The 26,313-nt window shown below is 39.8% G+C and overlaps 1 protein-coding gene across 1 annotated transcript in view; it reads left to right on the forward strand.

The window, feature by feature from the left end:
- The window catches only part of ARHGAP10 (Rho GTPase activating protein 10), a 392,686-nt gene that overhangs the window by 85,207 nt on the left and 281,166 nt on the right, over window positions 1-26,313 (forward strand). The window contains exons 2-3 of the mRNA XM_069105012.1: window positions 19,523-19,618; window positions 20,311-20,372. Of these exons, the coding sequence (XP_068961113.1) occupies window positions 19,523-19,618; window positions 20,311-20,372 (158 nt within the window). The remainder of the gene's footprint in view (window positions 1-19,522; window positions 19,619-20,310; window positions 20,373-26,313) is intronic.

Raw genomic sequence — 26,313 nt, forward strand, 5'->3', positions numbered from 1 at the left:
GAGAAGCAGTGCTTTCAGTGCTGCCAAGAGGGACTGTTCTCCTTGAAGGCTTCTGACTGGAAGCCTGGGGTGGAAACAACAAAGGGGCACTTGGACTTGATAGCAGGAAAACCTAGCAGCTAACAAGTGCTCTTTCACTGAAGTCTTCAAGCAAAGGCTGGATGACCCATTGGACATGTTGTAGAAGGAATTCCTACTCAAGTATGGGTTGGACTCAATCACAGGCTCTTAACGTGTGTGTGTGTGTGTGTGTGTGTGTGTGTGGCAGTCTGGCATAGCCCATGGACCTCTTTTCAGGATGTTTTATTACCTATCTTCATCATTGAACACAATGAATGCTTAGTTTCAATTGTAGGTTAGTATAAAGATGTTATTTATTTTCCTTCCAAGTTGACAGACCTCCAAAAGTCTATGAATGGAATCTTTGGAAGTCCATCAACAAAAATTAAGAAGTCCTTTCTGAGGTGTCTTCCAGTCATGAAATTCCATGATATTTATTTCCTCTGAAGGACGTTTGGAGCAAGTATAAAACACACGTAGAGTTCATTAAAAAAAATGTTCTTCCTCTTTTCCCTTATCCTGTATCATTGTGCTTTTGCTCTTGTGTCTTAAAGGGAGAAAATTAAGAAAAGGGGTATGTATGTGTTTGAATGTAACTCATACCTTCTCCATTTGGTGGAGGGGGGGAGGGCTAGGGGAGAGGGCTTTGCAAAAACAATCTTGGTCCTTATCAGAAGCTCCTTTCGAGACTCTGGACTTTGTCCTTGTCAAGTTGAAAAGAATTAAAGACATTTCTATTTGTGTTTGGGATAGAGAAACTGGTTAGAATCTCTTTCCCACCCTTCCTGACCTCTCTTCCTCAAGCTCTATTTCACTCCTCTTCCTCATCTTTCTCCCTACTCTGATCTGGGATCAGAGATTGCTGGATGTCCCCAGCAGGTTGGTGGTGAAGGGAACAATTAAACATGTGGCTGCCTAGTCCTTCTTCCCCTGGGCTTAAAAGGGGCTTAAGCCCCCAACTGAAATGTGAAATGAATCAAAATCTTAGATCTAAAAATCACTTTCTCTTTGACTTTAGCAGACACAGACTCAGTCTGCCAAATATGCAGAAGATTTCATGGAGAAATCTTTTCTAAGGAAACTTAGAGGTCATCCCGTAACCTCCGATCCAATGTTGGAATTCCATGCATCATGGAATGTTTGAGTAGAGGCTGTATGATCTCTCCCAGTGAGAAGAACCTCACCATCTCACAAGGCAGACTATTGTGTTTCTGTGCAGGAGTAATGGTTATTTCTTCTCTATATTGAACAGAAATGTTCCTTCTTCATCTGCTGTGGAGTTCTCTCTGTGTAGCATAGGTTTTGAATCCTTTCTTTACATGCTGGCTCTCCTATTCCAGCTAAATATTTCATTCTCAGTCCTCTAGACTAGAGGTGTCAGACATGTACTCTCCTCCTTACTCCCAGTGTTATTAAACCAGATTACAGCGTAATTGGAAAATGTTTAGCAAAATAAATAAAAAATATAGTAGAACAGAGATAAAAACAGTTAGATGATGTCTAGCAGGATGGAGGGCCAGGCCTGGAGTCAGGAGGACTCACTCATCTTCTGAGTTTAAATCTGGCCTCACACACTAGTTGTGAGACCCTGGGCAAGTCACTTAACCTTGTTTGCCTCAGTTTTCTTATCTCTGTCCAATGAGTTGGAGAAGGAAATGACAAACCACTGCAGTATTTTTGCCAAAAAATTCCCCAGATGGGGTCACAAAGAATCAGATGTAACTGAAACAAACAATTCAACTAGAAGAAAGATAATGTTAATTTGTGCTTTCCTAAAACAATATGCATCCCACAAAGATTCTTATGTAAGTTTTAGTGGCCCCTGTTTCTATTAGAGTTTGCCACCTACTGCTTTAGACAGCTGTAAAACACAGTTTCGGAAAAGGTACCACACCTGAGTTAGTACAGGAAGTTTCCTCACCTGAGAGTTCCCTATACCAATGAAATCATAGGTTGGTCCAGCTTCTATCCCTAGCCTGTACTTTTCTCTTTATTTTTTATAAGCCTTCATTATGTTCTAATAATAAGGTAGTATTAATGGCTTATTTTTATTACAATCTTAAAATATAAATTAAAATATTAAAACAACCTGTCACTAAAATAATAAAATAAGACTCTTCTGCTATAAAAATATTGTGATATGTTAAAAAAAAAGTTTTTCATTATATCATTTTCTTGTTTGTCTTTTTAGAGATGTTAGGTTTTTGTAAAAACACAAAGAGGACAATCATCTTTAATCTTGGTGCCCAGAGGCCTTATGATTTTGACCCATCACTGAGGGCAAGATCCTTAATGGATTCTGCTTTGCCCCTGTTTTGTAAGAAAGGCTAGGGGAGGTCTTTGACCACTTTACTTTGTTCCTAAGGGCATTGCATTACAGATGCATTTCCTAGTAAGTCAGGCATAGTGGAAAGATGTTACCTTCTTAGACTATAAGCTCCAAGGCAAGGACAGTGTCCCATTTAAACTTTGTCCCTTCGTATTCCCTAGCACAGTGCTCACTGTAAAAAGTAACCTAAAAACCAATGACTTTCACTCCCTTTCTCCCCCACTCCCTTGAGTTACAATGGCTCATTCTTAGAGACCAAGACAAGAGCCAGCTCCTTGCTGAATTTCCTTGATGTTCCTAGATTGTCACAGGCAACCCCTATGATGCTTACAAATTGACATTATAAGGAAGGGGGCCTGTGCTTTGAAGTTCCATATCCCTGGCATGCAGAGAGATACTCACTGGTGGCCAGCTCATGGCTTCTAGCTAAAGACTGTCTGCTAAAGCAAACAGCAAAATGAGCAGAACCTAGTCAGACCATTTAAAAAGACTAGATATATTCTAAGTCTGTTGGATTGTATTCTCTTCTTTTTTATAGCCCTTAATATAATATATTAGTCTCAATTTTTGAAACTATTCATAATTGTGACTTAAAATACATAAACTAATACTGGAGACTCCATGCTCTATGATGATAATGTCTTTAAACCGTTAGCATCATTCTGTTAGTAGCCCAGAATCTGCCCTTTTGTGTAAGTCCTTCCCTGACCCGTCTAGTACCTTATGCTTCCTCCTTCTATGATTAATTTATGTTCATTTCCTTTCATTTGTGAGAGGTGGGGAGGGCCTGCAGAAGCTATTTAGTCCCATCCATATGTGAAAGGTTATGTAATATATTTAGGAAATGGTTGTCCAGACTTTGCTTGAGGATCTCCAAGGAGGGGGAGCCTACCACCTTCCCATTCAGCCTAAATTGGTCTCTTTACAACTTCTGCACCCTGCTCCTGGTGCTGCCTTCTAGAGTCAAACAAAATGATTTCAAACAGAGGTGTATTTGAAACCATCATTCCCACTCTTAACTTCTCCTCTACCTTTTTCTAGGCTATATATCTATATCTAGAAATATAGATATAGGTAGGTAGATACAGATGAAGATAGATATAGATTTACATCTATATGTATATGTATCATTTGATCTTCTTCTGACCCTGCTTCAAGGACCAGCCTGGCTGCCCTCTTTTCAACTTGTAAATGTCCTTCTTAACTGTGGTGCCCAGAACGAAATGCAGTACTCCAGTAAGTACTGGATGAGGTCTCAGGAGGGCAGTGTACAGTACTGGGAGTGTTATCACCTCCCTATGCCTTGCAACTGGTCTTTTCTTAGAGCAGGCTACTGTTTTTGGAAGTTGAGTCACACAGCTGATGCATATTGGGCTCTCTGCTCCTCAAATCTTCTGGATTTTTTTCAGAACTACTGTGTAATCATGTCTCCCTCGCCTTATGTTCATGAAATTGATTTCTCTTTTGTACCCAAGTGCAAGACCTACATTCATTCCTGGTGAATTTTATTTTATTAGTTTCAGCCCAGTACTAGCCTATCCAAATGGTTTGGGGTCCTGACTCTGTCATTGATTGTGCTCACTCCACTTCCCAGCTCTGTAATCTGCAGGTTGGACACATACACCATCCAAGCCTTTATTAAAAAAATAAAACTACACCACACATGGGTTAGCACAGATTCCTGGGGTACTGAAAAGGGGCCATCCTGCTATGCTGACATTGAGTCACTAAGAACTACATTTTGGGGGCAACTAGGTGGTGCAGTGCATGGAGCACTGGCCCTGGAGTTAGGAGGGCCTGAGTTCAAATCTTGTCTCAGACACTAGACACTTACTAGTTGTGTGACTTTGGGCAAGTCACTTAACCCTAATTGCCTTGCCTTCCCCCCTCCAAAAACAAAACAAAACCTCTTCACCTTGAGTCCATCCTTCTAATTATGAATTCAGCTATGTTATTGGCAAATCCACATTCTCCACAAGAATAGGAAAGCATACTTGTCAAATGCATTGCCCAGACCCAGTTAAACTATAGCCATAGCATTCCCCTCATTTACTAGTTTAGCAATCTTGTCGAAAAAGGAAAGGAGGTTAGTGTGGCATGACCTGTTCCTGATGTAGCTTCCATGCTTTCTATTGGTAATCACCATTTCCCTTTCTAGAGTTTGTCCAGTCAGTTCTTTAATGGTCTATTTTAGAAGTGAAGCCAAGTTTACTGGTTCTGTAGTTTGGAGACAATTTTCTTCCATTAAAAAAAGACTGGGAGATATATATATATATATATTTGACCATCTTCAGTCTTGTGGTATCCTGATTTTTTCAGAAATCTTTGTAGGCTCAGAAGTCACATCTGTCAGTTATTTCCCTATCTGGGAATGTAGTTCATGTGCATCAGGTGTTTCCCTCAATAGACTGTAAGCTCCTTAAGGGTGGAAATGGTTTCATATTATATCTTTTAAAATACCCAGTCCCTGGCCCCTAGTAAGCACTTTATAAATACTTTTTGAATGAATGGATGCTTCATTGAACACTACTTTACAAAATAACATGTATTTTAGCCTTCAAATGACACGAGACACCAGCTTCTGTGATTTCTGAGTCCTTGGACTTCATATTCAGTGTTTCCTTCCCTCCCTCATTGTGTGTACAGCACTAAATTCACAAGACCTGGCCTTATATTGTTTTCCATGCTGGGAATGCCCTCCTCCTCCTCTTTGCCAATCTAAACCTAAGCCATTCTTTAAAGCTCAGGTCAGTTCTTGACTTCTAACTGATATCTTCCCTGTTTCAGTCCACACGGTTCTTTCCTTTTGTGAACTCTTGTAAAATTTGCAGTTGGTGCCACATGGTTCAAATTTAGTCATACTTGTATAGGAAGCATTGAATAGAATGGCTTGAGAGCTTTCAGGAGACCAGCATCATGCCTGGTGTAGGCAGCTTGGTAGCAAGAATATTGGATTTGGAGTGAGGGGATCTCAGTCTGCATCCTGCTTCATAACTCTCTGTGTGACCTTGGGCACATCATCTCCTGGGGCCTCGGTTTTCTCATCTGTAAAGTGAGAAGGGAGTTGGAGAGGACCTCTCATATCCCTTTCTAGTTCTAAACAGCCAAAGGTAGCACCTGAATCAGGTCTATTTTCTTCGGTTGTTGATGTGTTACTCCTAGTCCTGCTACATGTGTACGCATGTACCTATTTGATGGAAATGCCGTGTCTCCTCAGAGAGAGTTACTTTATCGACTGATTGAATGACTTTACAGAATGACAGCTTTTGCTCAGGAATTACTCAGTTCCCTCTCCCTGTAGGGCTTTGAGAGGATGCTGTGTGACCCTTGGGGCTTTTGTGGAGACGATTCTTGTCCAGGTACAGGCTGGCCTTGATGGCTTCAGAGTTCTTTTCCAGCTTTGAAATTCTGTGATTCTGTTCCAGGAAAATAAATCTAAAAACTCTAGGGAGAGATGAGCAGGGTTGTTTTTTCCTTTGGTTAGCAACTCTGAGTCCCTACTAATATTTACTTTGGGCTTTAAGTGTATACTTGTGGTTAACCCCAGAGTTCCTCCTGTCAGTGTCCCTTTGTGGGTGGTTTGATTTCCTCCTCCCTGCCCCCCTTCATCTCTGTCTCTCTGTCTCTGTCTCTTTTTCTCTGTTTCTCTCTCTCTCTGTCTCTGTCTTTCTTTCTCTCTGTCTCTCTCTGCTGGGTTATTTGGGAGACCACTTTCTTTGCCGGGTTACTCATTCTATTCAGTGGCAACATACTAAAATAATAGGATTTATTGATCGATTGGCTTAGCATCACTCATGGATTTGTGGAACCTTGGGATTCTCTTTATGCCCATGATTTCTAACCCTGAGATTACCCAGCTCTTCCAACCTCATAAAGAGGGACAAGAACCAGAGCCTTGCTTATTCCCCAGAGGTTTATAAGCTGGATTTTCTCAACATCCATGCCAAGAGGCCCCAAAGGTGGCCATGGGAAAGGCTTAACCTTAGAGACCTGAAGAAGTTTTCACTGGGGAGCTTGTGTTTTGCTTATTGTCAATGAGCCCCCCAAGTAGGGGCCTAGGGGCCTGTGCCGAAGAATGAGTGTGAGCAGAGGGCGTTTATTGTAGTTATCACAACAACTTCCACTAAAAAATGCCTCGTTTGTTATATTCACATATATGTATGTGTACACATATGCACACACATGTACATTTACATGTGTGAGGGGATAAAAAGTGACAACTTCTAATTTTTTTTTTACTTAATGTCTTCTGAGGGAGCCTAAAAATCTGTGAAATCTTGGCATTGTATATTAAAAATAGAGAACAGCTTTAAACTGTATCTAGGAATTAAAGTGAAATCTGATGGGAATATGGTGTGTGTGTGTGTATGTAATATATCTCAGCTAAAATCCCATCTTCTGCTGGAAACCTTTTCCAATTCCTCTTAGTTCTTGTGCCTTTTCTTTGGTGATTATTTCCTGTTTATCCCATATAAATCTTTTTTTCTGTTTATTTGTTTGCTGCTTGTTTCCTCCATGAGATTGTGAGCTCTTCAGGGACAGGAACTGCCCTTTCTTTCTGTGTATTCCCATCACTTTGTATACTGCTTGACACCTAATAGGTCCTTAATGAATGCTTATTGACTGAGATATTTATATATATCTATATCTGTGTATGTGTATATATGTATACATATGTATATAATAATGATAGATTGTGTTTATATAACCTAATATTTGCTAGACACTATGCTGTTTTAAAGATATTATTTAATTCTCACAACCCTGAGAGTTGCTATTATTATTACCCCAGTTTTGCAGTTGAGGAAAATAAGGCAAACAGGTTGAGTGATTTTCCGTGGGTTCACCATTCCTGGTATTGGATCATGCAGCTAGTGTATGTCTGAGGCTGGATTTGAACTCAGGTCTCCCTGCCTCTAGGTGCAGTGCTGTCCATCCTCTGCAGCACCTAACTGCAAAGATGCTGGAGATCTTCCTCAGTTTCATCAAAACAAGTATATCAGTGAAACTCTAGTTGTCTGTGATTATCCTTTGTTCATGCCAGGTCATCTTTTAAAAAAAATCAATAAGTTTTTTTATAGCATCCATGACTGGACCTCCCCTTTGCCTTCTCAGTGATCCTAAATTTTAGTTCTTTGGAGACCCATAAAGCATTTTCTTTGCAAATCTTGCCTGTTTTAACTAACTCTAACCCCCATCCCCCACCTCCCCACAACTGACTTAATTCTGAGCTCCAGACTTTAATCAGCCCAGATATAGACTGAACACTTTGCTTTGTGTTCCCCCAAATAGGCTAACTTTAAGAGTATGAGGGGTTACTGGTTCAGTGTTTGACCCTATAGGGCTCAGGACTATTCATTTCAGTTGTTCCATCTACAATAGACTGATAATTCAGTTTTGGGTCCCAAGATTATTTGTTTAGTTCTGTGGTAAAATCTGCCAAGGCAGTTATTTGCTCCCTTTGGAGCTGGATTGCTTCCTTCCCTTCTCTGAGTATGGCCCTTTCTGTTTGGATAATTGTCACACATCACAGGACAGCATTGTACCATTTTATTTTGGAGGATTTTTGATTTGCTTCCAAGGGACTTGGATTAGTGTAACTGCTATTTCTTTGGCATGAGTCTTGATCAAAAGATTTAAAGGTCTTAGAGTCTGTAACATGTGATGAACTGCACTGTTGAGGAATGTCGGGGACAGGTTTGGAAGTGTAGAAATGAGCAGCGGGACAGGATGAACTGGTTGATTAGGTCTCTACATGCACAAGAATGATCATCTGTGGTCTGGAATTTCTGAATTTGGCAATTGCTCTTTACAAAGAGCTAAAGTATTCAGATTTTTTGAATGATGGTAGTATTTACATATATATATATGATTTATCACTTTGTTTTTCTAATTAAGCCTAACATCATAGGTGACTTGGGATTATTTTGTGGCTTGCAGGCCCTATTATGTTTTGAGCAGCCGGAGTGAGGAGTTCTAGGCAAGAACTGTCCAGGCCTTTTCATTTTACAGGTTCTGGGGTCAAGTCTGAAGGGACTGACCTTTTAGATTGTTTTATGTATGAGTTAAATACCGTGGCTGATTTGAGTTTATATGTAGTCCAAAAAAAGTTTGTAGGCCAGAGATCATCTTTTTTTTTTTAAACAGTGGCGGAAATTTAGAACTGGAGAGGCTCTGTGATTTACCCAAGATTATGTAGCTAATAAATGGCAAAGTTAAGATTTGAAACCAGACCCTTGAATTAACAAATTCAGAATCTGAACTCAGAACTATTCGTAGGAAGAAGATTTAGTTCTCTGGATTAAAGTGAAGAGTAAGAGTGAGGAGGGAGGGAAAGGCAGTTAATTGGAGAAATAAGAAGAATTATTAAAAAAAATTCTACAAGGAATCTACCATCACCATTATGCTATCAAATTCGTGTAGAGCCTGCCAGAATACTTGTCATGTTCCTTTTAGTATGGATTTGTGAAAATAGTGAGGGAGAGGAGCTGGCTTGCCTCCATACCTTTCTTGTTGTGTGACGTTGGACATATCACTAACCTCACTTATCCCCATTTTACAAATCAGAAAACTGAGGCTAACAGTACCTAGGGATAACCATATTATCATACTCTTATATTGCCAAGGCAGTATGCACAGCACTAATGGCAACTGTGAACATGCCAGCGTACTTCTGAATTACAAAATATAACAGACTCTTCATATATAAGACAGAAACAAAACATTTATTCTGACACCAGAAAGCCAAATCCCAACACCAGAAAACCAAATCTATCATAGCAACAAAGAAGTTAATACATATTATTACTGCAGAGTACAACACTGTCCCAAAGCCTTCCCCCTGCTTGGGCCTTCCTACAAACAAACACTCACAATCTTACCTGTCTGCCTCCTCTTTCTCCCTCTGCTCTAACTGCTCTGACTCATTTCCTGCTTCACTCGTTCAGCAAACCCCTCCCTCCACAGGCTTCGTGTGATTACATTTAGCCTATTAAGGGGCAGGGAAGATCTTCAAATTCCCATTACCATTATGATTCTTAAGGGTCATTTTCAGCATCATAGGACCATAGGTTTAGATCTGGAAAGGACCAGGTTGAACTTATCAAGTCTAACCTCCTTATTTTCAGATGAGGTAACTGAGGCCTAGACTTTTCCCAAGGTCACAGCTAGTACTGTGTCTAAAGCAGAATCCTAACTCGGATCTACCTAACTCCAGTCACAGGCTTTTTCTACTAAAATGCTCTCCCTTCCTAGGCTTATAGAGTTGAGAGAAACCTTAGTGACTAGTAATATAAAATATGTAGTGATTTTAAACTTTAGAGAGTTGTATAAGTGCCAGTTGTTATTTCTGCCATTGCAGGGTCTGTAATCAATCTGCCAACAACTATTTATTAAGTAGTTCCTAAGTGTGAGGCACTGGGGTTACAGGTACAAAGAATGGAAAGGAGCTCTGCCCTCTTCAAGCTTACATTCTAATGGTGAACATATATAACAAAGATATAATAGAAACATATATAGCATAAATATAAAATAAATAGAAACAAATTATATTCAGGGTAGTAGGGGGAGGTAGGGGATCAGAAAGGCTCCAGGAATCATATGGTATTTGAACTGTATCAAAGGAAGAGAAGGGACCCTGTGAGATGGAAGGAGTGAGTGCATTACAGGCATGGGGGATGGCCATTGTGAGGAACAGAGGGCAAGACATGGAGTGTTATCAGTGCCAAGCAGAGAAGGAGAATTTGACTGGATTGTAGAGTGAGTTTAGAAAGAGAAGTTGAGGCCTGTAACCTTTAGACATGGTTTATATTTTCTCCTAGAAGCAATTGGAAGACACTAGAATGGAGTCTCTAGTATCTGGCATGTTTTCCCCAATAGAATATAAGCTTCTTTTTATTTTGTTTTGTTTTTTTGCTTTTTGGAGGGCAATTAGGGTTAAGTGACTTTCTGCAAGAAGGTCACACAGCTAGTTTTTGTGTTGTGTCTGAGGCCAGATTTGAACTCAGGTCCTCCTGACTCTAGGGCCTGTGCTCTATTCACTGCACCACCCAGCCACCCCCAAGAATATAAGCTTCTTTAGGGCAAATACTGTTATTTATTTATTTATTGACTCTGTATGCCCAATAGTGCCCAGCATATGGAGTAGGTAGGCTCTTAACAAATGCTTATTTAATTAACTTAAGTTGAAAAAGGTCATGGGAAACATCATTTTTTGAATGCTCCTGCCTTTCTTGTGTATTAAACTCTGAAAGGACTTTTTTGCTCTGGGATGTAAAAAAAACAAAACAAAACCGGAAATAATTGCCTTGTCTTCAGAGGAGGAACAGACTGAACAGGCCTAGAAAGTAGATAAACAATGAAACAGCCCATCAGTCAGCAAGTACAGATGAATGTATAGTGCCAGCTACATTCTACCCTGAGGAGATGAGTGACTTTGGCTGTGTGGGACAAACAGCACCCTCTAGGCATTGATGTGTAAATCACAGAACCATCAGCCATGATTAATCTAGATATCTGCTGTCGGGGAACTATTTAATTCATACTTTTACGAAGTGCCTCTCACTTGAAGAAATTCACTTGCCTTACATAGCCATATTTTCTGGGTACCACTTTTGAAGGATTTACTCCAGTTCTAAAAATGCAAAGGTATATAAAATAGATTTTTAAATCCCCACAATTTTTAGTGTGGCAAGCAAACGTGTTTGTCTAGACCTGGAGCAATTTTCATTAGATTTTTTTTTTCTTCCCCATCCTGAGCCTGTAAAGGGAAATAGCAAAACCAAAGGGTATGTATGAGATAAATAAATCTCTGATGTTCAGGAGATCCTCAGATGAGAGAGGACAATTTTAATTTAGATGGAGTACTTTTCTAATTAATTAGCATTTTATCTGAACTTGAATGAAGTTCTGAACTTCAGACTATCGTAATAATATATTGCAATGTTTTTCTTAATATATTTAATGATCCTGTTCCATATTAGGGTTTTTAAATTGTGCACTTGTTTTCTAAACATTTTGATAACTGTATTTGAATATAATTGGTTTGCTTTATCATCCTATGTATTTTATTTTATTCATTTATACACCTTCTTAGGAGTTTATAGACCTCGTCAGACTGTAAAAAGGGGGTCTATGCCATTAAAAAAAAAGCTTAAGAATCCCTAAATACTATTTGATTCCAAATTGCCAAATCCATTGTCCTTTTCCAAATTCTCATTTTCTTTGACTTCTCTATATCATTGTCCCTCTTTCTACTTAACCCTTTCTTCTCTTTTCTCCTGGTGCTTTCTGTTACTCATTTAATCACCCTTTTACTTCCCTGGATCTTCTCCATATTACTTAATGTGGGGATTCCCCTAGGTTCTGTCCTTGACCTTCTTTTCTTTCCTACCCTCTCTCACTGGACATTCTCGTTCATTTTTACAACTTTAGCCAATACCTCCATGTAGATGACTTCCAATCCATGTGTTTAATCCTGACTACTTTTTTTTGGGGGGGGGGATCCAGGATATGTTTCTTTCTCTTTCTGAAAGCCATTTCCACCTGGATATTTCACCAACATTTTAAATACAACTTGTCCAAAAGTGTACTTGAGAGGCTTCATATTGCAATGAAAAGGGTATTAGATTTGGAATTTGAAAGGACTGGGTTCTAACTTGATTGCAAGAGACCTAGATGAGGAGGGAGGGCATACAAAGCATAGGAATAGTCTGTGCAAAGACATAGACAGGAGAGTTGTGTTGCATACAGGGAACATCATATTGGTCATTTTGTGCATGATTTGGAAGTGGAAAGTCAGCTTGGAACCAGATTGTGAAAAGTACTGGAATTTCAGAAGATCTTTAATCTATCTGATGGGCATTAGGGAACCCTGAAGCAAGCCTCTTGAGCAAGAGAGTAACGTGGTCAGACCTGTTCTGTAGAAATCAGATATCATTTGAGCAGCTCTGTGAAGGATTATTTCTCTGTTTCCTTTTCTTATAAAATGGGTTTAATCTCAACTGTACAACCTACGTTAGCAGGGTTGTGGTAAGGATCCAATAGATAGATATGTATAATGTACAAAAGTCCTGGGATTGGCAACATCCCTCAGATATGTGGTCCTGCTTCAGCCCAACTTTCACGGCCATCATCTGGGGAAGCAGCCCCTATCAAAAAAAGGACCATTCCTCCCACCAAAAATTTCCTCACATGGGGTGGAGTACGTGAGCCAGCCTGTGTGAACAGCAAACAGAGCACCCCAAGGGAGAGAAAGCAGGCACTTGGGCTAGGGAAATCAAATCCCCATTACTGTCCTGACCACGGTCTCCCTTTAGATTCAGATGCAGATAGCCCAGGACTCTGAACCCAGGAGCCTTGGGAGAACCATATTTCCAGTCCAGTGCCTACAGCCATTCTTCTGGAAAGCAAATCCTGTGGATTGTGCAGCCTGGGCCCCCACGGGTATTAACAACTATGGCTGCTGAAGACCTGGAAAAATTCTTGTCACCCAAGTCCCTGTCCCTGTCGAATATTCAATGACAGAAATCTGGATGATCTTATAGAATATCAGTGGAAATGATATTAAAGACGACCATTTCTTCCCTGCTTTACTGCTGCGCCCTAACCTAGGATCTCTCCATCTGACTTGAGCTGAAGCTTCCCATCTGAGTTATCTCTCCAGTTAGGACGTGAGCTCCTTGGAAGGGAGGGGGCTGGCTTTCTATTTGTATCTTTGGTGCTTAGCACATCTAAAGCACTCAATAGATGCTTTATTAATCTTTTATCTTGTAAAATCTTAGCATGCCATATACCCATCTCTAGTTGTCTGGAGCTGGATCTTGCTATTGGACTCACATGACTCTGGAGGAGAGAGTGAGGCTGATGACTTTGCATAGCCCTGCCTCACTTAAATCCAATTTTCACTTGCAAGTCAGCACCCTTCTGATGTCATTGGACAATTATCAATGACCATAATTGTCTCCAGCCCATTGCACAGTGCTAAGTACACTGTTAAGCATTTATTAATAGTGTGTTGAATTTTAATCCCAAATATACCGTGGTTGAGTAGGTACAGTATATTCTGTGACATTGTCCATCTTTTCCTTGCTAATTGGATCAATAGCAGTATACCTGATCTTTGTTACTCAGTTCTGGGGCCAAAGCACCAGACGTCATTATGGCTACCTGAAGCCATGTTTTCGGAATACCAAAAAACATACAGAGAAGCTGGAGAGATTAACCTTTTTTCCTTATTCCCAACACTAAACCTCAGGAATTTTTTATTTTTTTTAATCAATTGGGGTTAAGTAACTTGTTCAAGGTTACATGGCCAGTTATTTCTGGGCTCGGATTCGATCCCCCAGGTCATCCCAACAATGAGGCCAGTTCTCTTACTCGCTGTGCTACCTGGCCGCCCCAAACCTCAGGAATTTTGATCCCTTTAAAGATGTCTCTCAAAAGCCTGTCTTTTCCGCAAAGCTTCTTTTGTTCTAAGGATGAAAATCAATATCAACAAGTTTGACCATTTATTTCACTGAAGCATCTTCAAATGGTTAACATTTGAAAAATTGCTAGCTTCCAGTACCATGTCTGTTCACCTTATATATTCAGCAGTTCCACTGAAGCAATTACAGAGTTTTAAGCAATGTGCTGTTAAGCATTGGGAATATCATCAAATGGATCCATGATCCCATTACTTTAGATAGTCTGTCCAGTAAGGTTAATTACAACGCATCCATGCTTCAGGGAGCCAGTGACAAAAATGAAGCAATAGTTCCCCCTGGACTTAAGCCCTGCTTCATATTAGTTGGTGATGGCATTGATAATTGAGAGGATACATACACAGCATGGTTTTCTAAGAGCTGAGCTTCCATGATTAATGGTCTTTGTGATCATTAAGACAATTCTAAATCATGATGAACATGAGCAGTTTTAATTCTTGGAACTGTGCCCTACAGATCAGAGTTGCCAGGTTAGATTAAATCATGGTGGTAGACATTGTTTTAAAAAAGTACAATAGCTTTGTGAGTTGCCTTGAATCATCTTCCTGTGTAAAGATATGTACAGCTAAGATCCAATAAAATATTGGTGGTAGATATTGTCTTGGCTATATGACGGTAAAATATGTGGAGAGATGATTTCTATAGTAGATCTCCCAAATTGTCAGAGAAACCTAAATTCTAGAAAAAACAGTTTTTTTTGGGGGGGGGCAGAAGACAGATGGTGAAATTAGCCACACTTAAGCATCATAGTATAGAGAAGAGAATTAAATTTGGGTTCAAGAAAGCCCTAGATTTAAATCCTTCTAAATGTGTGACCTTGGTCAGCACTTAACCTCAGTTTCTCCATATGTAAAATGTATCATTCCTGTACTTCTTATTTCATAGAGTCATTGTGAAAGTCAGATGAGGTCATGTCTGTGAAGCTCTATGTGCACTTAAAGTGTTATCCAGGGATCAGTTAATGGATTTTTTTTTTGGTTATTAACAATAACATGACACATCACATCTAAAGAAAATCAGAATTGAAGCTTAGTTACCAAAGTATATACTGTTGACCCTAAGTAAATCTTGAGATTAATACAATTATAGGAATTTTAGTCATACCAGTTTATTAGATTTATCTTTCATGGAGAGAAGCTTACCTGAAGAGAGTGGGGAGACGTAACTAACAATTATTGCCCTTATTATCAAGATTCTATATTTTAAAGAGAGTTTTTACTATCTTTTTTTTTAAAGCCATTGGGGTTAAGTAACTTGCTCAAGGTTACACAGCCAGTTATTTCTGGGTGTGGTGCTAAGTATCTGAGCCCAGATTCAATCCCCAGGTCATCCCAACACTGGGGCCGGTGCTCTTACTTGCTGAGCCACCTGGCCGCCACTAAGCAATTGGGGTTAAGTAACTTGCTCAAGGTTACATGGCCAGGTGTTTCTGGGTGGGTGCTAAGTGTCTGAGCTCGGATTTGATTCCAGGTCATCCCTACTCTGGGGCTAGTGCTCTTACTTAGAGTTTTTGCTATCTTACTCTATTATTTATTCCCTATTAAAAACAATTTTGTATCTGTATACACTTTGATGCCCTCATGTTAGAGAAATTGTATCAGAGAGTTTGAGAAATTTATTTTGGGTCACTGAGAGTCTGTAGCAGAGGTGTCACAACTCCTCATTGCAGCTGAACTGGATCCAAATGTAATTGGGAAATATTTAACAAAATAAATAAAAGTATAACACAACCTAGATGATGATAATTTGTTTTCTAGTTTGGTATAAATTGGTGTCAAACTCATACAAACACAGCCCACTAAACCACTATTCATAAAGGTCCCATGTGTGGGCCACACATTGACTTTGAAAACTGCATATTCATATTATCTGTTTTGTTATGTCTTCTACATATTAATGTTATCTATGTTTTAGTGTGTCTTTATTTTGTCAAATATTTCCCGATTACATTTTGGTTTGGGTAGCATGTATAGTGAACAGATTAACATTCTTCAGGGCCTTTTTTCAAGACTTCATATATTGGGGTGACTGGCATTTATGATTGTCCAGCAAGCAGTTGCCCAGAGCTGTGCTAGTCCCTAACATATTTCAGGCCACAGAGGAGGAACAAGTGGGTTGAGCCCTGATTCTATAGAGCAGAGGTCAGCAAATGATGGCCCGTGGGCCAGATCTGGCCTGTAGCCTCTTTTTATACGGTCAGTGAATTGTGAATGGTATTGTCTTTCTGACTCTAAGCCCAGGCCATCAGCTGCCTACATAAAATGCTAATGAACATAGGATTGTAAAATACAAATAAAGTTGCAAAGCCATAATCTTCCTCTTGTATAGATAGAAGTTGGATTTAAATGTAGTTTAGGTCTCACCCTGTGAAACTTTCTTAGTTGCTCATGTTCTTAGAACTGTCAGTTTCCTGTGTAGTTTGAACTAAAGATGTTATAAATTGATTAGGCCACCTCGGAGGAGAGAGCAAATTCAAAAGGGTGAGAGAAGAGATAGATGGAGGGCATAAAGATTTGGTCAAGGTAGTTATAAGATGAGTGTAATAACTAGGAATTTTTGTATGTGGGTATGTGGGTATGTAGGCTGCAGTGCCTTTGGGGGAGGTGGAGGCAAGGGTACACCACAGCATTATTTTTTGGGAGGTTACCTGTCTGCCCAGTGCCCAACCGTTCTCCAACTAAGCCATCTGTCAGCATCTTATTTTAGTTATTATTCTTGATCATTGGGTGCTGCAGACAGTGGATCCTTCACTTTTGGCACATAAAGAATTTGATTGCTGGGGAATGGGGCTGGAGTTAGTAACCCTTAAAATAAACAAATGCTTTTGGGTAGGGGGATGGCTGAAAGAGGGCTTAAGCTAATTTACTTTCTCCCCTCTCCCCTAAAAAGCACCTTAAAATATCATGTTATAATTGCAAAGGACCTTAGGGATCATCTTGTCCAATTCTTTAATTTTACAGCCTCACTGGTCCTCTAATTACTCTCTTTTGAATTAATAAAGGAATATGAGAATAAAAAGAGTGATGAGAGGAATAATAGAAAGTATTATGAGGGGAAGGAACTTGGACTGAAAGGCAAAGGTGGGGAACAGTTGCGGTTTTTAAAACCTGTTTGTTTTTCTTGATTTAAAAAAAAAATCATCCTGAGAGCAGTAGAATACTTGGTTTGAGGTCAGGAACACTTGCGTTCAAGTTCTACAATGGACATTTACTAGATCATGACTGAACAGTTCATTCACTTGCCAGTGCTTTGGTTTACTTATCTGTTAAAAAAGGGGGGTGGGTGGTGGGTAGGTGGCACAATGAGTAGAGCATCAGCTCTGGAGTCAGGAGGACCTGAGTTCAAATCCAGCCTCAGACACTTAGCACAAAAACTAGCCATGACCTTGGGCAAATCACTTAACCCCAGTTGCCCAAAAGAAAAGAAAAAAAAAGGGTTTTGACCTAATACCTAATAATAATTTGATCTAAGATCCTTTGTGACTCTCAATCTGTGATTCTGTAATCCCTTTACAATTTCAAGCAATCAGAATGAACTGTTTTACCTTTTTGTAAATTTAATTTGTAAATTGTAAATTTACCTTTTGCAATTGCTTGATGTTAGCAATTCTCTTCCAGCCATAACTATGAAAGGTACCTAATGTGATTATCTTCTAATTTTTTTTAATGATCATTCAATTTTCATTTTGAGTATCTCTTTTGAGCTTATTGTGGTATATAGTAGAAGGTGTTGGACTCAATCTAATTTCCGCCAGTCAGTCTAGTCAATAAGCATTTTCAGAAGCACATACTATGTGCCAAGTGCAGTGGTACTCTTCTGGGGATACACAGGAAGGCAGAAGATTGTCCCTGTTCTCAAGGAATTCCCAGTCTGCTTCCATAGTTTTCCTTGCAGAACTTGTTAGATAAGGAGTTCTTCCACCAATAAACTTGTACTATCAGGTTGATCAAACACTGGGTTACTGAGGTCAGTACCTTCTGATTCTCCCTTCAGTCTGCTCCAATAACTTACTTTGCTTAAAATTTTTTTTAACCAGGACCAAATATTTTTGATCTTTACCTCTTTATAGTGTAATTTGATGTCTGCACTTCTTTCCCTCAGTTATGTTGTTTAAAGAAGTGTACGATGCCATAAAAGTGGGTGGTGTAATGATGGAAAGTTATTATGTTTTCTAGTGCAACATAATGAATGTTTTATTACTTCCCCCTTCATTTTTCATTTGGGTATTTTGGGCAGTCATTGTTTTCAGTTTTTTTTTAAGCCTTCTCAGTCACATGAAGTATTATTAAAACAAAGCCAAACAAAATGGGAGCTCTGTTGTTTTGAGACCTCTTTGGGCTATGATGTGAGAGGAGGCATTGAGCTTTAGCCTCAGCTTAGAGAAAGTGGGAGATGGCATCATTTGCATTTGTAATTTATCAGGTTCCTCCTCTGTAAAAAGAGGGCTTTGGGTGAGGTGGCCCTTCCAGCTGTAAATCCGGGGTCCTCTGCTTGTGGACTCAGCATCTGAAGTAGCTTTTAGTTGTATGTCTCAGCAGAAGAGATTCAACAACCACTTTGTGGAGCTCCTACAGGAGTAAGAGAAAGGAGGGAATAAGCACTTATTTAATACCTTCTGTATGCCATATTGTGCTTAAGTAAGCACTTTACAAATATTTTCTCATTTGATCCTCACAACTCTGAGGGTGGTGCTGTTATTATCATTTTATATTTGAGAAAGCTGAGGCAAGCAGGTTAAGTGACTTGCCCAAGGTCACACAACTGGGAAAGGTCAGAAACTGGATTTGAACTCAGGACTTGATCACTCCAAGCTTGACACTCTGTACCAGTAAACTGTTGGGTGTTTGTTGTTAAGTAGTGTCCAACTCTTCGACACCTAACGGAATTTTCTTGGAAAAGACACTGGAGTGGTTTGCCATTTCCTTCTCCAGCTGATTTTACAGATGAGGAAACTGAGGCAAACAGATGAAGTGACTTGCCCAGGGTCACGTAGCTAGTAAGTGTCTGAGTTCAGATTTGAACTCAGGAAGATGAGTCTTCCTAACTCCAGGTTCAGCCCTGTACCCACTTTGCCACGTAGCTGGTGGGCTACCATTCCTGATAACTCAAGGCTGCTTTTGCAGTGATTAAAGGGTTATGAAGTAAAGCCCTCCATTTAGCTCACTTGGAGCTTTTTCTGCCTCCAGTAATGGAAGTGTGTGTGTGTGTGTGTGTGTGTGTGTGTGTGTGTGTGTGTGTGTGTGTGTGTGTGTGTGTGTGTACACATTACAACTCAAACTCATTCTTGGTTTTCATGAAAAAGAAAACTGACAGTCATGGGAATGATAAAGCATGTAATTGAATCTTACCTTGGCATCTCTTTAGTCCTGACCTTCATACCTGATTTTTGGGGATTGACCCAAGAGGGTGGTGGGTGATTACTTTCAAGATATTTCCCATTCTTTGTGAAGCAGATAGATTATGTTTTCTTAATCACTTGATTATGTTTCTTAAGCACACTTTCTTGTACATAGCAAATGCTTAATAAATGCATGTGAACTGATTTATTCTTTATGTGAAAGACCTCAGTGGTACTCCATGTCTCTGGTAGAATAAATTTGCTAAAGACTTGGATTTGAATTGAGTATGACTTAATTTTTTCTTCTTTTAGATCTGTCTTTGGCCCAGAGGAAGTTTGCTCATTCACTAAGAGACTTCAAATTTGAGTTCATTGGTGATGCTGAGACTGACGATGAGCGATGTATAGGTATGTCAGAACAATAGGGGAATGGTTACATTGTGCATTCATGTTAATTGGTACATATTATTAATTGATGCTTGGCTAATGCAGTGTAATACAATTTAATGCAATTAAAATTGGTAAGTATAAGGAATAAAGGAAAATGTAGAAAAAACTGGATTAGATCATACTGAATGAAAAAAGCAGTGCTGGTAGATACGTCAACCACATGAACTATAAATGTGAGATGAAATATGAATAAGAGTAATGGACAAAGTATCCTTATGGGAAACAGAATGAACTAGAATTCAGCTGTTTTATGGTAACAGTTTCATTATTTAATTGTGAATAGTTGCAAGTGAGAAGCTACTGTTGTTTAGTGTCTAAGAGAGTCTTGGAATCAGGAGGACCAAGGTTCCAGTCCTTTTTCTGACCCATAATGACTTTGGTGACCCTTTACAGATCACTGCCCCCTAACAGCTGTCTATGACTACTAAGTTTTAGAGCACATCTTCATCTGTATCAATAGGAATTGTTCTCTTTATTAGGAGTTTCAGTACCAATGAAATCAAAGGTTCAAGGCCCAGAAGAAAGTTCCAAAATAAGTTTAATTGATCATATTGGTGTTTAGTGTTGTTTTCAATATTAAGTGCTGACAAACTCTCTTGTTTTTTTTTTCCTTTCATAATTAAATGAGCCATTTTTCTTTCCCTTTGTAGATGCTTCACTCCGAGAGTTTTCAAATTTCCTAAGGAACTTGGAAGAACAGAGAGAAATCATGGTGAGTTAGAGATGTGAGTGATATGTCAGGATGCTAAATGTTGGAGTTTTAGGTTTCTAGATAGTTTTTAACAGGAATAGTTTGCTTCATTTAATCATAGGAGAGGTATAGCAAACCTATCTAGTGGGGGAAAAACAAGAGAGATCTAGGTTCTAGTTTGGGGTGGGGGGGCTTGCCAGGAATGACTTGCCGAGTGACTTTGGTCTGGTTACTTACCCTATCTGAGGCTCTGTGGTCTCATCTGTAAAACAGGAGGGTCTGAAGGAATGCTTTGTGAGGTCCATCTGTGTCTTGTCAGTGATAGTAAGAGCTGCTGCTAAGACATGACATTTAATAGTTGGGATTTTTTCCCATCTGTCCTTCATTCTTCCTATTGCTTGAGGAGCTGGATGTTCTTACCCTGTTCTAATAGAATCACCTTATGTAATGGAAATGCAAATTTAAAGATCTTCCCTGCCCCTAGGCTAAAGTGCACCTGGGAGCCTGGGGTGGGAGGCTTGTTTTTCAGTAGATACTTTTTGATTGGCCAGTGGGTCCAGAAGGTTGTTATATTCTCTGAGCCAGGAGCAGGCTATATAAACCCTGATTTGAGGCTTTGTTTTGGGGCTCACTTTGAGAAGTGTTCTGTGATTTGATCAGATGAGACTCTGGGAAGCTGTTGTTGAGAGCCCCCTGGCTTTGAAAAAAACCCAGATGTTGATTTGGTATGGATGTAATGGTTGGACAGTTTGGAAACTGTCTACTTGATCTGTTTCTCTGTCTTGATAATTCTGTCTGTATATTCTGAAGTTCGGGGTGCTGACCTTTTCCCCCTGAACTAGGTAAAGGATACATATTTGACTGATTAAAGTAAGCTTGTTAACCCATTTTGAGTTGCTTTCCTTTAACAAAGCAGATCTAAGAACCTGTGTTGGCAGCCACCCTGGGGACGCTGGGGTGCTTGCTGCTTACACCTTAACATACATTTATGTAACAATTCAAGGTTTATCACATTTATTGTTAGAAGAGATTGTAAAGGGAGGGCTGTGTGTGTGTGTGTGTGTGTGTAAGACACCCTTGCAAAGTCTGTAGATGGTAATGACGCTGTAATGGCAGTTTTGTACTTCAGCATTGAGGTAGAGGATAAACAAGGGATTTGTGTGGTAGAACACTTGATAGGAATAAAAAAAGACCTCTTTGGAACAATGCAAAGAACACTGAGGGGATGGGGGTGGGGGTAAGCTTAGGGTAGAAGAATGGACCTGGAGTCAGGAAGGTCTGAATTCAAATTTGACCTTGGATGCATACTAGCTGTGTGACCCTGGGCAAGTCACTTAACTCTTTTTGCCTCAATTTCTTTATCTCTAAAATGATCCAGAGAAGGAAACGGAAAACTACTCCACTATTTTTTTTGCCAAAAAAAACCTAAGTGGGGTCACAAAGACTGAACAACAACAGCAGCAAAAAAGAATACTGGATTTGGAGTCATAGGGCCTGGATTCAAATCCTGCCTCTACCATTCTCTACCTGTTTGACCTTGGGCAAGTTGTTCCAAATTGCTGAGCCAGTTTCCTTGTTTGTAAGTGTCCTTCCACCCTAAGTCTATGACCTTATGATCCTGAGTTTCCAAAGGAATAGGGGACACTATCCTTGAGTGAATCCTTATGTATTTGGTTCTATTACAGGATTATTTTACCTTTCTTTATGTCAGTGATGCAGAAGACAAAAATGTCCTCAAGGATCTTAGATTCTGTTGGGAGAAACGACATGGGCATATAAAATTGTAGGGGTATGGGTTGAACCTATGACTTTCCTTGGTATGGGGAATTCTTGGTGAGGAAACTTTCTACCAGTGCAGGTTGGCACCTCGACACTTTATAGTCTTGGTGAGCTGCTTATGGCATTTAGAGATTAAGTCAGTGACATGCCTAGGGTCACCCAGGCAGTGGGTGTCAGACATGGGGCTTGGATCCCATTTTTCCATGCCTCAGGATGAACTCTATGGTCCCTGCCCCCATGCTGCTTCTCAAACTGCATTCAAGATATTTTTTTTTGGGGGGGAAGGAAGGTATTTACAAGGAGGCATCAGAAAAGGCTTCACATAGAAGGTGTTTGAGTTAAGCTTTTAAGGAAACAAAGTTTTCTGAGAATTGGAGATGATAAGGAAGGGCATTCCAGGTCAGAGGGTCAGCTTTGTCAAAGGCCTGGAGGCTAGAGAAGGAGCATCAGTGGTGAAGAATAGCAGGGAGGCCAGTTTGACTGGACTGAAGAGTGCATGAGGGGGAGTAATATTTAAGTTAGAAAAGATCATTTGAAGGATCTAACTGTTCATAGTGCAATTTTGAACTACGCCCAAAGGGCTATAAAACTGCATACCTTTTGATCCAGCATTACCACTTCTAGGGCTGTATCCAAAAGAGATCATAAAAACGGGAAAAGGATCCATATGTCCAAAAATAGTTATAGCAGCTCTTTTTGTAATGGCCAAGAACTGGATAGTGAGGGGATGTCCATCAATTGGGGAGTGGCTGAACAAGTTGTAGATGAATGTAATGGAATGCTATTGTGCTATAAGAAATGATGAGCATATGGATTTCAGAAAAACCTAAAAGACTTATATGAACTGAGTGAAATGAGCAGAACCAGGAGAACGTTGTACACAGTAACAGCCACAGTGTGCGATAACTGACTTTGATAGACTTAGCTCTTCTCAGCAATGCAAGGTTCTAAGACATTTCCAAAAGGCTTGTGATGGAAAATGCCATCCACATGCAGAGAAAGAAATAGGGAGTCTGAATGCAGATTGAAGCATACTATTTGCTCTCTTTTGTTTTGTTTTTTCTTTCTCTTGTTTCTTTCCATTCATTCTAATTCTTCTATACAACATGACTAATGTGAAAATATGTTTAACAGGAATGTATATATAGAGCCTATATCAGATTACATGCCATCTTGGGGAGGGGGAAGGTGAGGGAGGTGGAGAAAATTTTAAACTTAGGGAAGTGAATGTTGAAAATGAAAAATAAATTAGTTTTTTTTTTTCTTAAAGATCTCTTGGAGCTACATTGTGAAGGGCTTTACGTTTCAAATGGAATTTGAAAAAAAATCCTCTATGGGATCACTGGAATTTATTGATCTGAGGAGTGAAGTGGTTAGACCTGTATTTTAGGAAAATAGTTTGGTAGCCATGTGGAAGATTAGTTGGAATGGAGAGAGACTTAAGGCAAGGGAGCCAACAAGGAAGATATAATCTCTGGCAAGAGATAGTAGCCTGATAGTAGGTGTGGTTGTAGAGGGAGTAGAAAAGAGACCAATATTTTCTTATTGCTTTTTGGGTTGGGGAAAGTGAATGATTAGAAACGAGAATGAAGTGCAAAATTCCCATTGGTAAATGTGTATTTTATTAGTTAATGTCTATCTTCTTAGTTAATCTCCAATTCCTTTCTTAGAAACTTGGACACACAAAAATATATTTGTCTGTCAGACTGCAAAATCACAGTGCTCTTTGCCTGTGCAGGAATACTGTTCTGCTGTTGTCTTCATTGGTTTTACCTGTCTTTTAATTTTATTTTTCTTGAGGTGAATGAAGTAGGTCAAGAAATTAGAATGGGAAGAACAAGCCTGCAGGGTTACTTCTGGTCTATCTGATATGACCAGGTGGATAGAGTTACTGTTAACTTACCTACTTATTTACTTCTTGGCTGCAAAGGTTGCTGACCTGGTTTGCTGACTCTCAGACATCTGGGTGAGAAGTTCAGGGATTTCGTTGTAGAAGTGGTGTTATCCATCGGAAGATGATGCCTACAAAATGTTGTGAGCTTCTTGAGAGGGAGATCTCAGGCCAGCTTGTACCTGAAGCATCTATCCCAAACAAGAAAGTATCAGTTCACACACAATGGGGCGTGCGGGTGAAGGCTCTAGCAGTTGGAGGGGGGTGGGAAAATCAGGAAAGACTCCACATACAAAGTCACCCTTGAACTGAGTTTTCATAGGGATTCTATTAGGTGGAGGTGAGTAGGGAGGGCATTTTAGGATTGGTGGGGAAAACTTAGGCACAAATGTGGAGATAGGAGATTTGTGACTGGGTCACAAGGCTGGTAAGTGTCTAAGGCCAAATTTGAACTTGGGTCTTGCTGACTCCAGGTCTAGCTGTCCATCCATACTACCTGTGCTTTTAAGAAGGAGTCTGAAAAAAAAAAAAAAAAAAGGCTGGGGAGGGGCGGGGGGCTAGATGGCGTAGTGAATAGAGCACTGGCCCTGGAGTCAGGAGGACCTGAGTTCAAATCCGGCCTCAGACACTTAACAAAAAAACTAACTATGTAACCTTAGCAAGTCACTTAACCCCTATTGCCCTCCAAAAAGCCAAAAAAAAAAAAAAGTACAGCAAAAGTTGCCATGGTGGGTTTAGACAGGGAGGAGGAAGATGAGAGAATTACAGTGTAAAGGTCAAGGGAGAAGAGGGTCCAGAAGAAGGCGATGGTCAGCTCAAAGGCTGCCCATGTCAAAGAGGATAAGAGCAGTTCAATGATGATTCTTCTCATGGACTTTGCTTTTAGTGGCATTATCAACAAAAACTATGGTCTTAAGGAGGTTGCTTCCTCCCCACCTTCCAGCCACCATTATAACATGCTTATTTCTCTTTTGACACTTTCCCACTAAGTTGCCATTGCTTGTTTCTGCAAATCGTCAGTGTTTGATTAGTGCTGATCAAGCCATGCACTCCCCATAGACCGTCACTTTTCAGTTTTTATAGGAGGATGCAAAGCACCATATAACATAAATGTCAATCAAAAGTATTGATGACACATCTGTGTTTTGTTCTTAGGATAAAAGTACAAGGAATGGGAAGCAATCTTTCCTCTCTAGGAGCTCACGTTCTATCAGACATGTGTCATGAACATATATAATTATGTGCAGAAGAAATAGAAAATAAATTCAAGGTGGACCAAAGAAATGCCTTTTAAATAAAAGCTCCAAATCTCTCATCTCCAGAGTCTTTTCCAGATTGCATCAAAGGGAAGTAGTGAGTGAGGTTAGTCATACAAGAGTACATACTGTACTCTTGAACTTGGGCAATAGTCCAGGAATTTAAGGACTTCCAAAATAGTCCTCTGGTGATTCAGATGCTATTTTAAAAGTACTTCATTGGGTATTCCTCTATCCCATTTCATAAGGATATTTTTTTCCCTGCTGAAAAAATTGTTGAAAGTTTCTGATCAGCTATTTCTGGGATGTGGCAAATAGCAATGCTTGCCTGGGAAACAGGGAGCTGGATATTCCTAGGCATTATTTGGGGAGGGAGGGGGAAGGCAGCAAACAGGAAAAAAAAAAGTGTCAGAAGAGAGAAATAGAGACTTGAAGTGCTTATCTACTTCTGTGCACACTATCCTTCCCTCCCTCTTACCCTCTTTCCTCACCTCCCCCAACTCCCTACATAACCAGGATGTAGAAGCAGTGACCTGAGGACTGGGCACTGGCCACTCCTTTTCTCACCCAAGGTTCAGGCTTTATGACATCCTTTGGAGATTATATTCCCTCACTTTTCTAGAAATTCTTTACCTCCTCCACACCCTCCTACCCAATATCAAGACTGCCCTTGGCCTTCAGTTAATATAATTAAGCAATTGATATTTGCCTGTATTAAAAGTTCCAGGGAAGCCACACAAGAGGCAACCAACCCCTTGGCATTTTTACTGGCTGCCCCCTAGAACCTGGAATTCTCTTTTCTTATTTCTGTCTCCTGGTCTCTCTGGCTTCATTCAAATCCCAGGTAAAACCCCACTTTCTATAAAAAAATTCTTCCTTGTTCCCCTTAATACTAATGTGTTCCCTTTGTTAATTATTTCTGATTTAGGCTATTTTGGAGGGCTCTCTTTTTAGGGTTTTATTTTTTGTATCTGTATCTTGTTTGTACATAGTTGTTGACAAGTTGTTTCCCCCATTAAACTGTGAACCTAATGCT

This window comes from Petaurus breviceps, unplaced genomic scaffold (genome assembly GCF_028583685.1).
Source record: "Petaurus breviceps papuanus isolate PSGF00001 unplaced genomic scaffold, PetGlider_PUasm1.0 76, whole genome shotgun sequence".
NCBI classification, from domain to species: domain Eukaryota; kingdom Metazoa; phylum Chordata; class Mammalia; order Diprotodontia; family Petauridae; genus Petaurus; species Petaurus breviceps.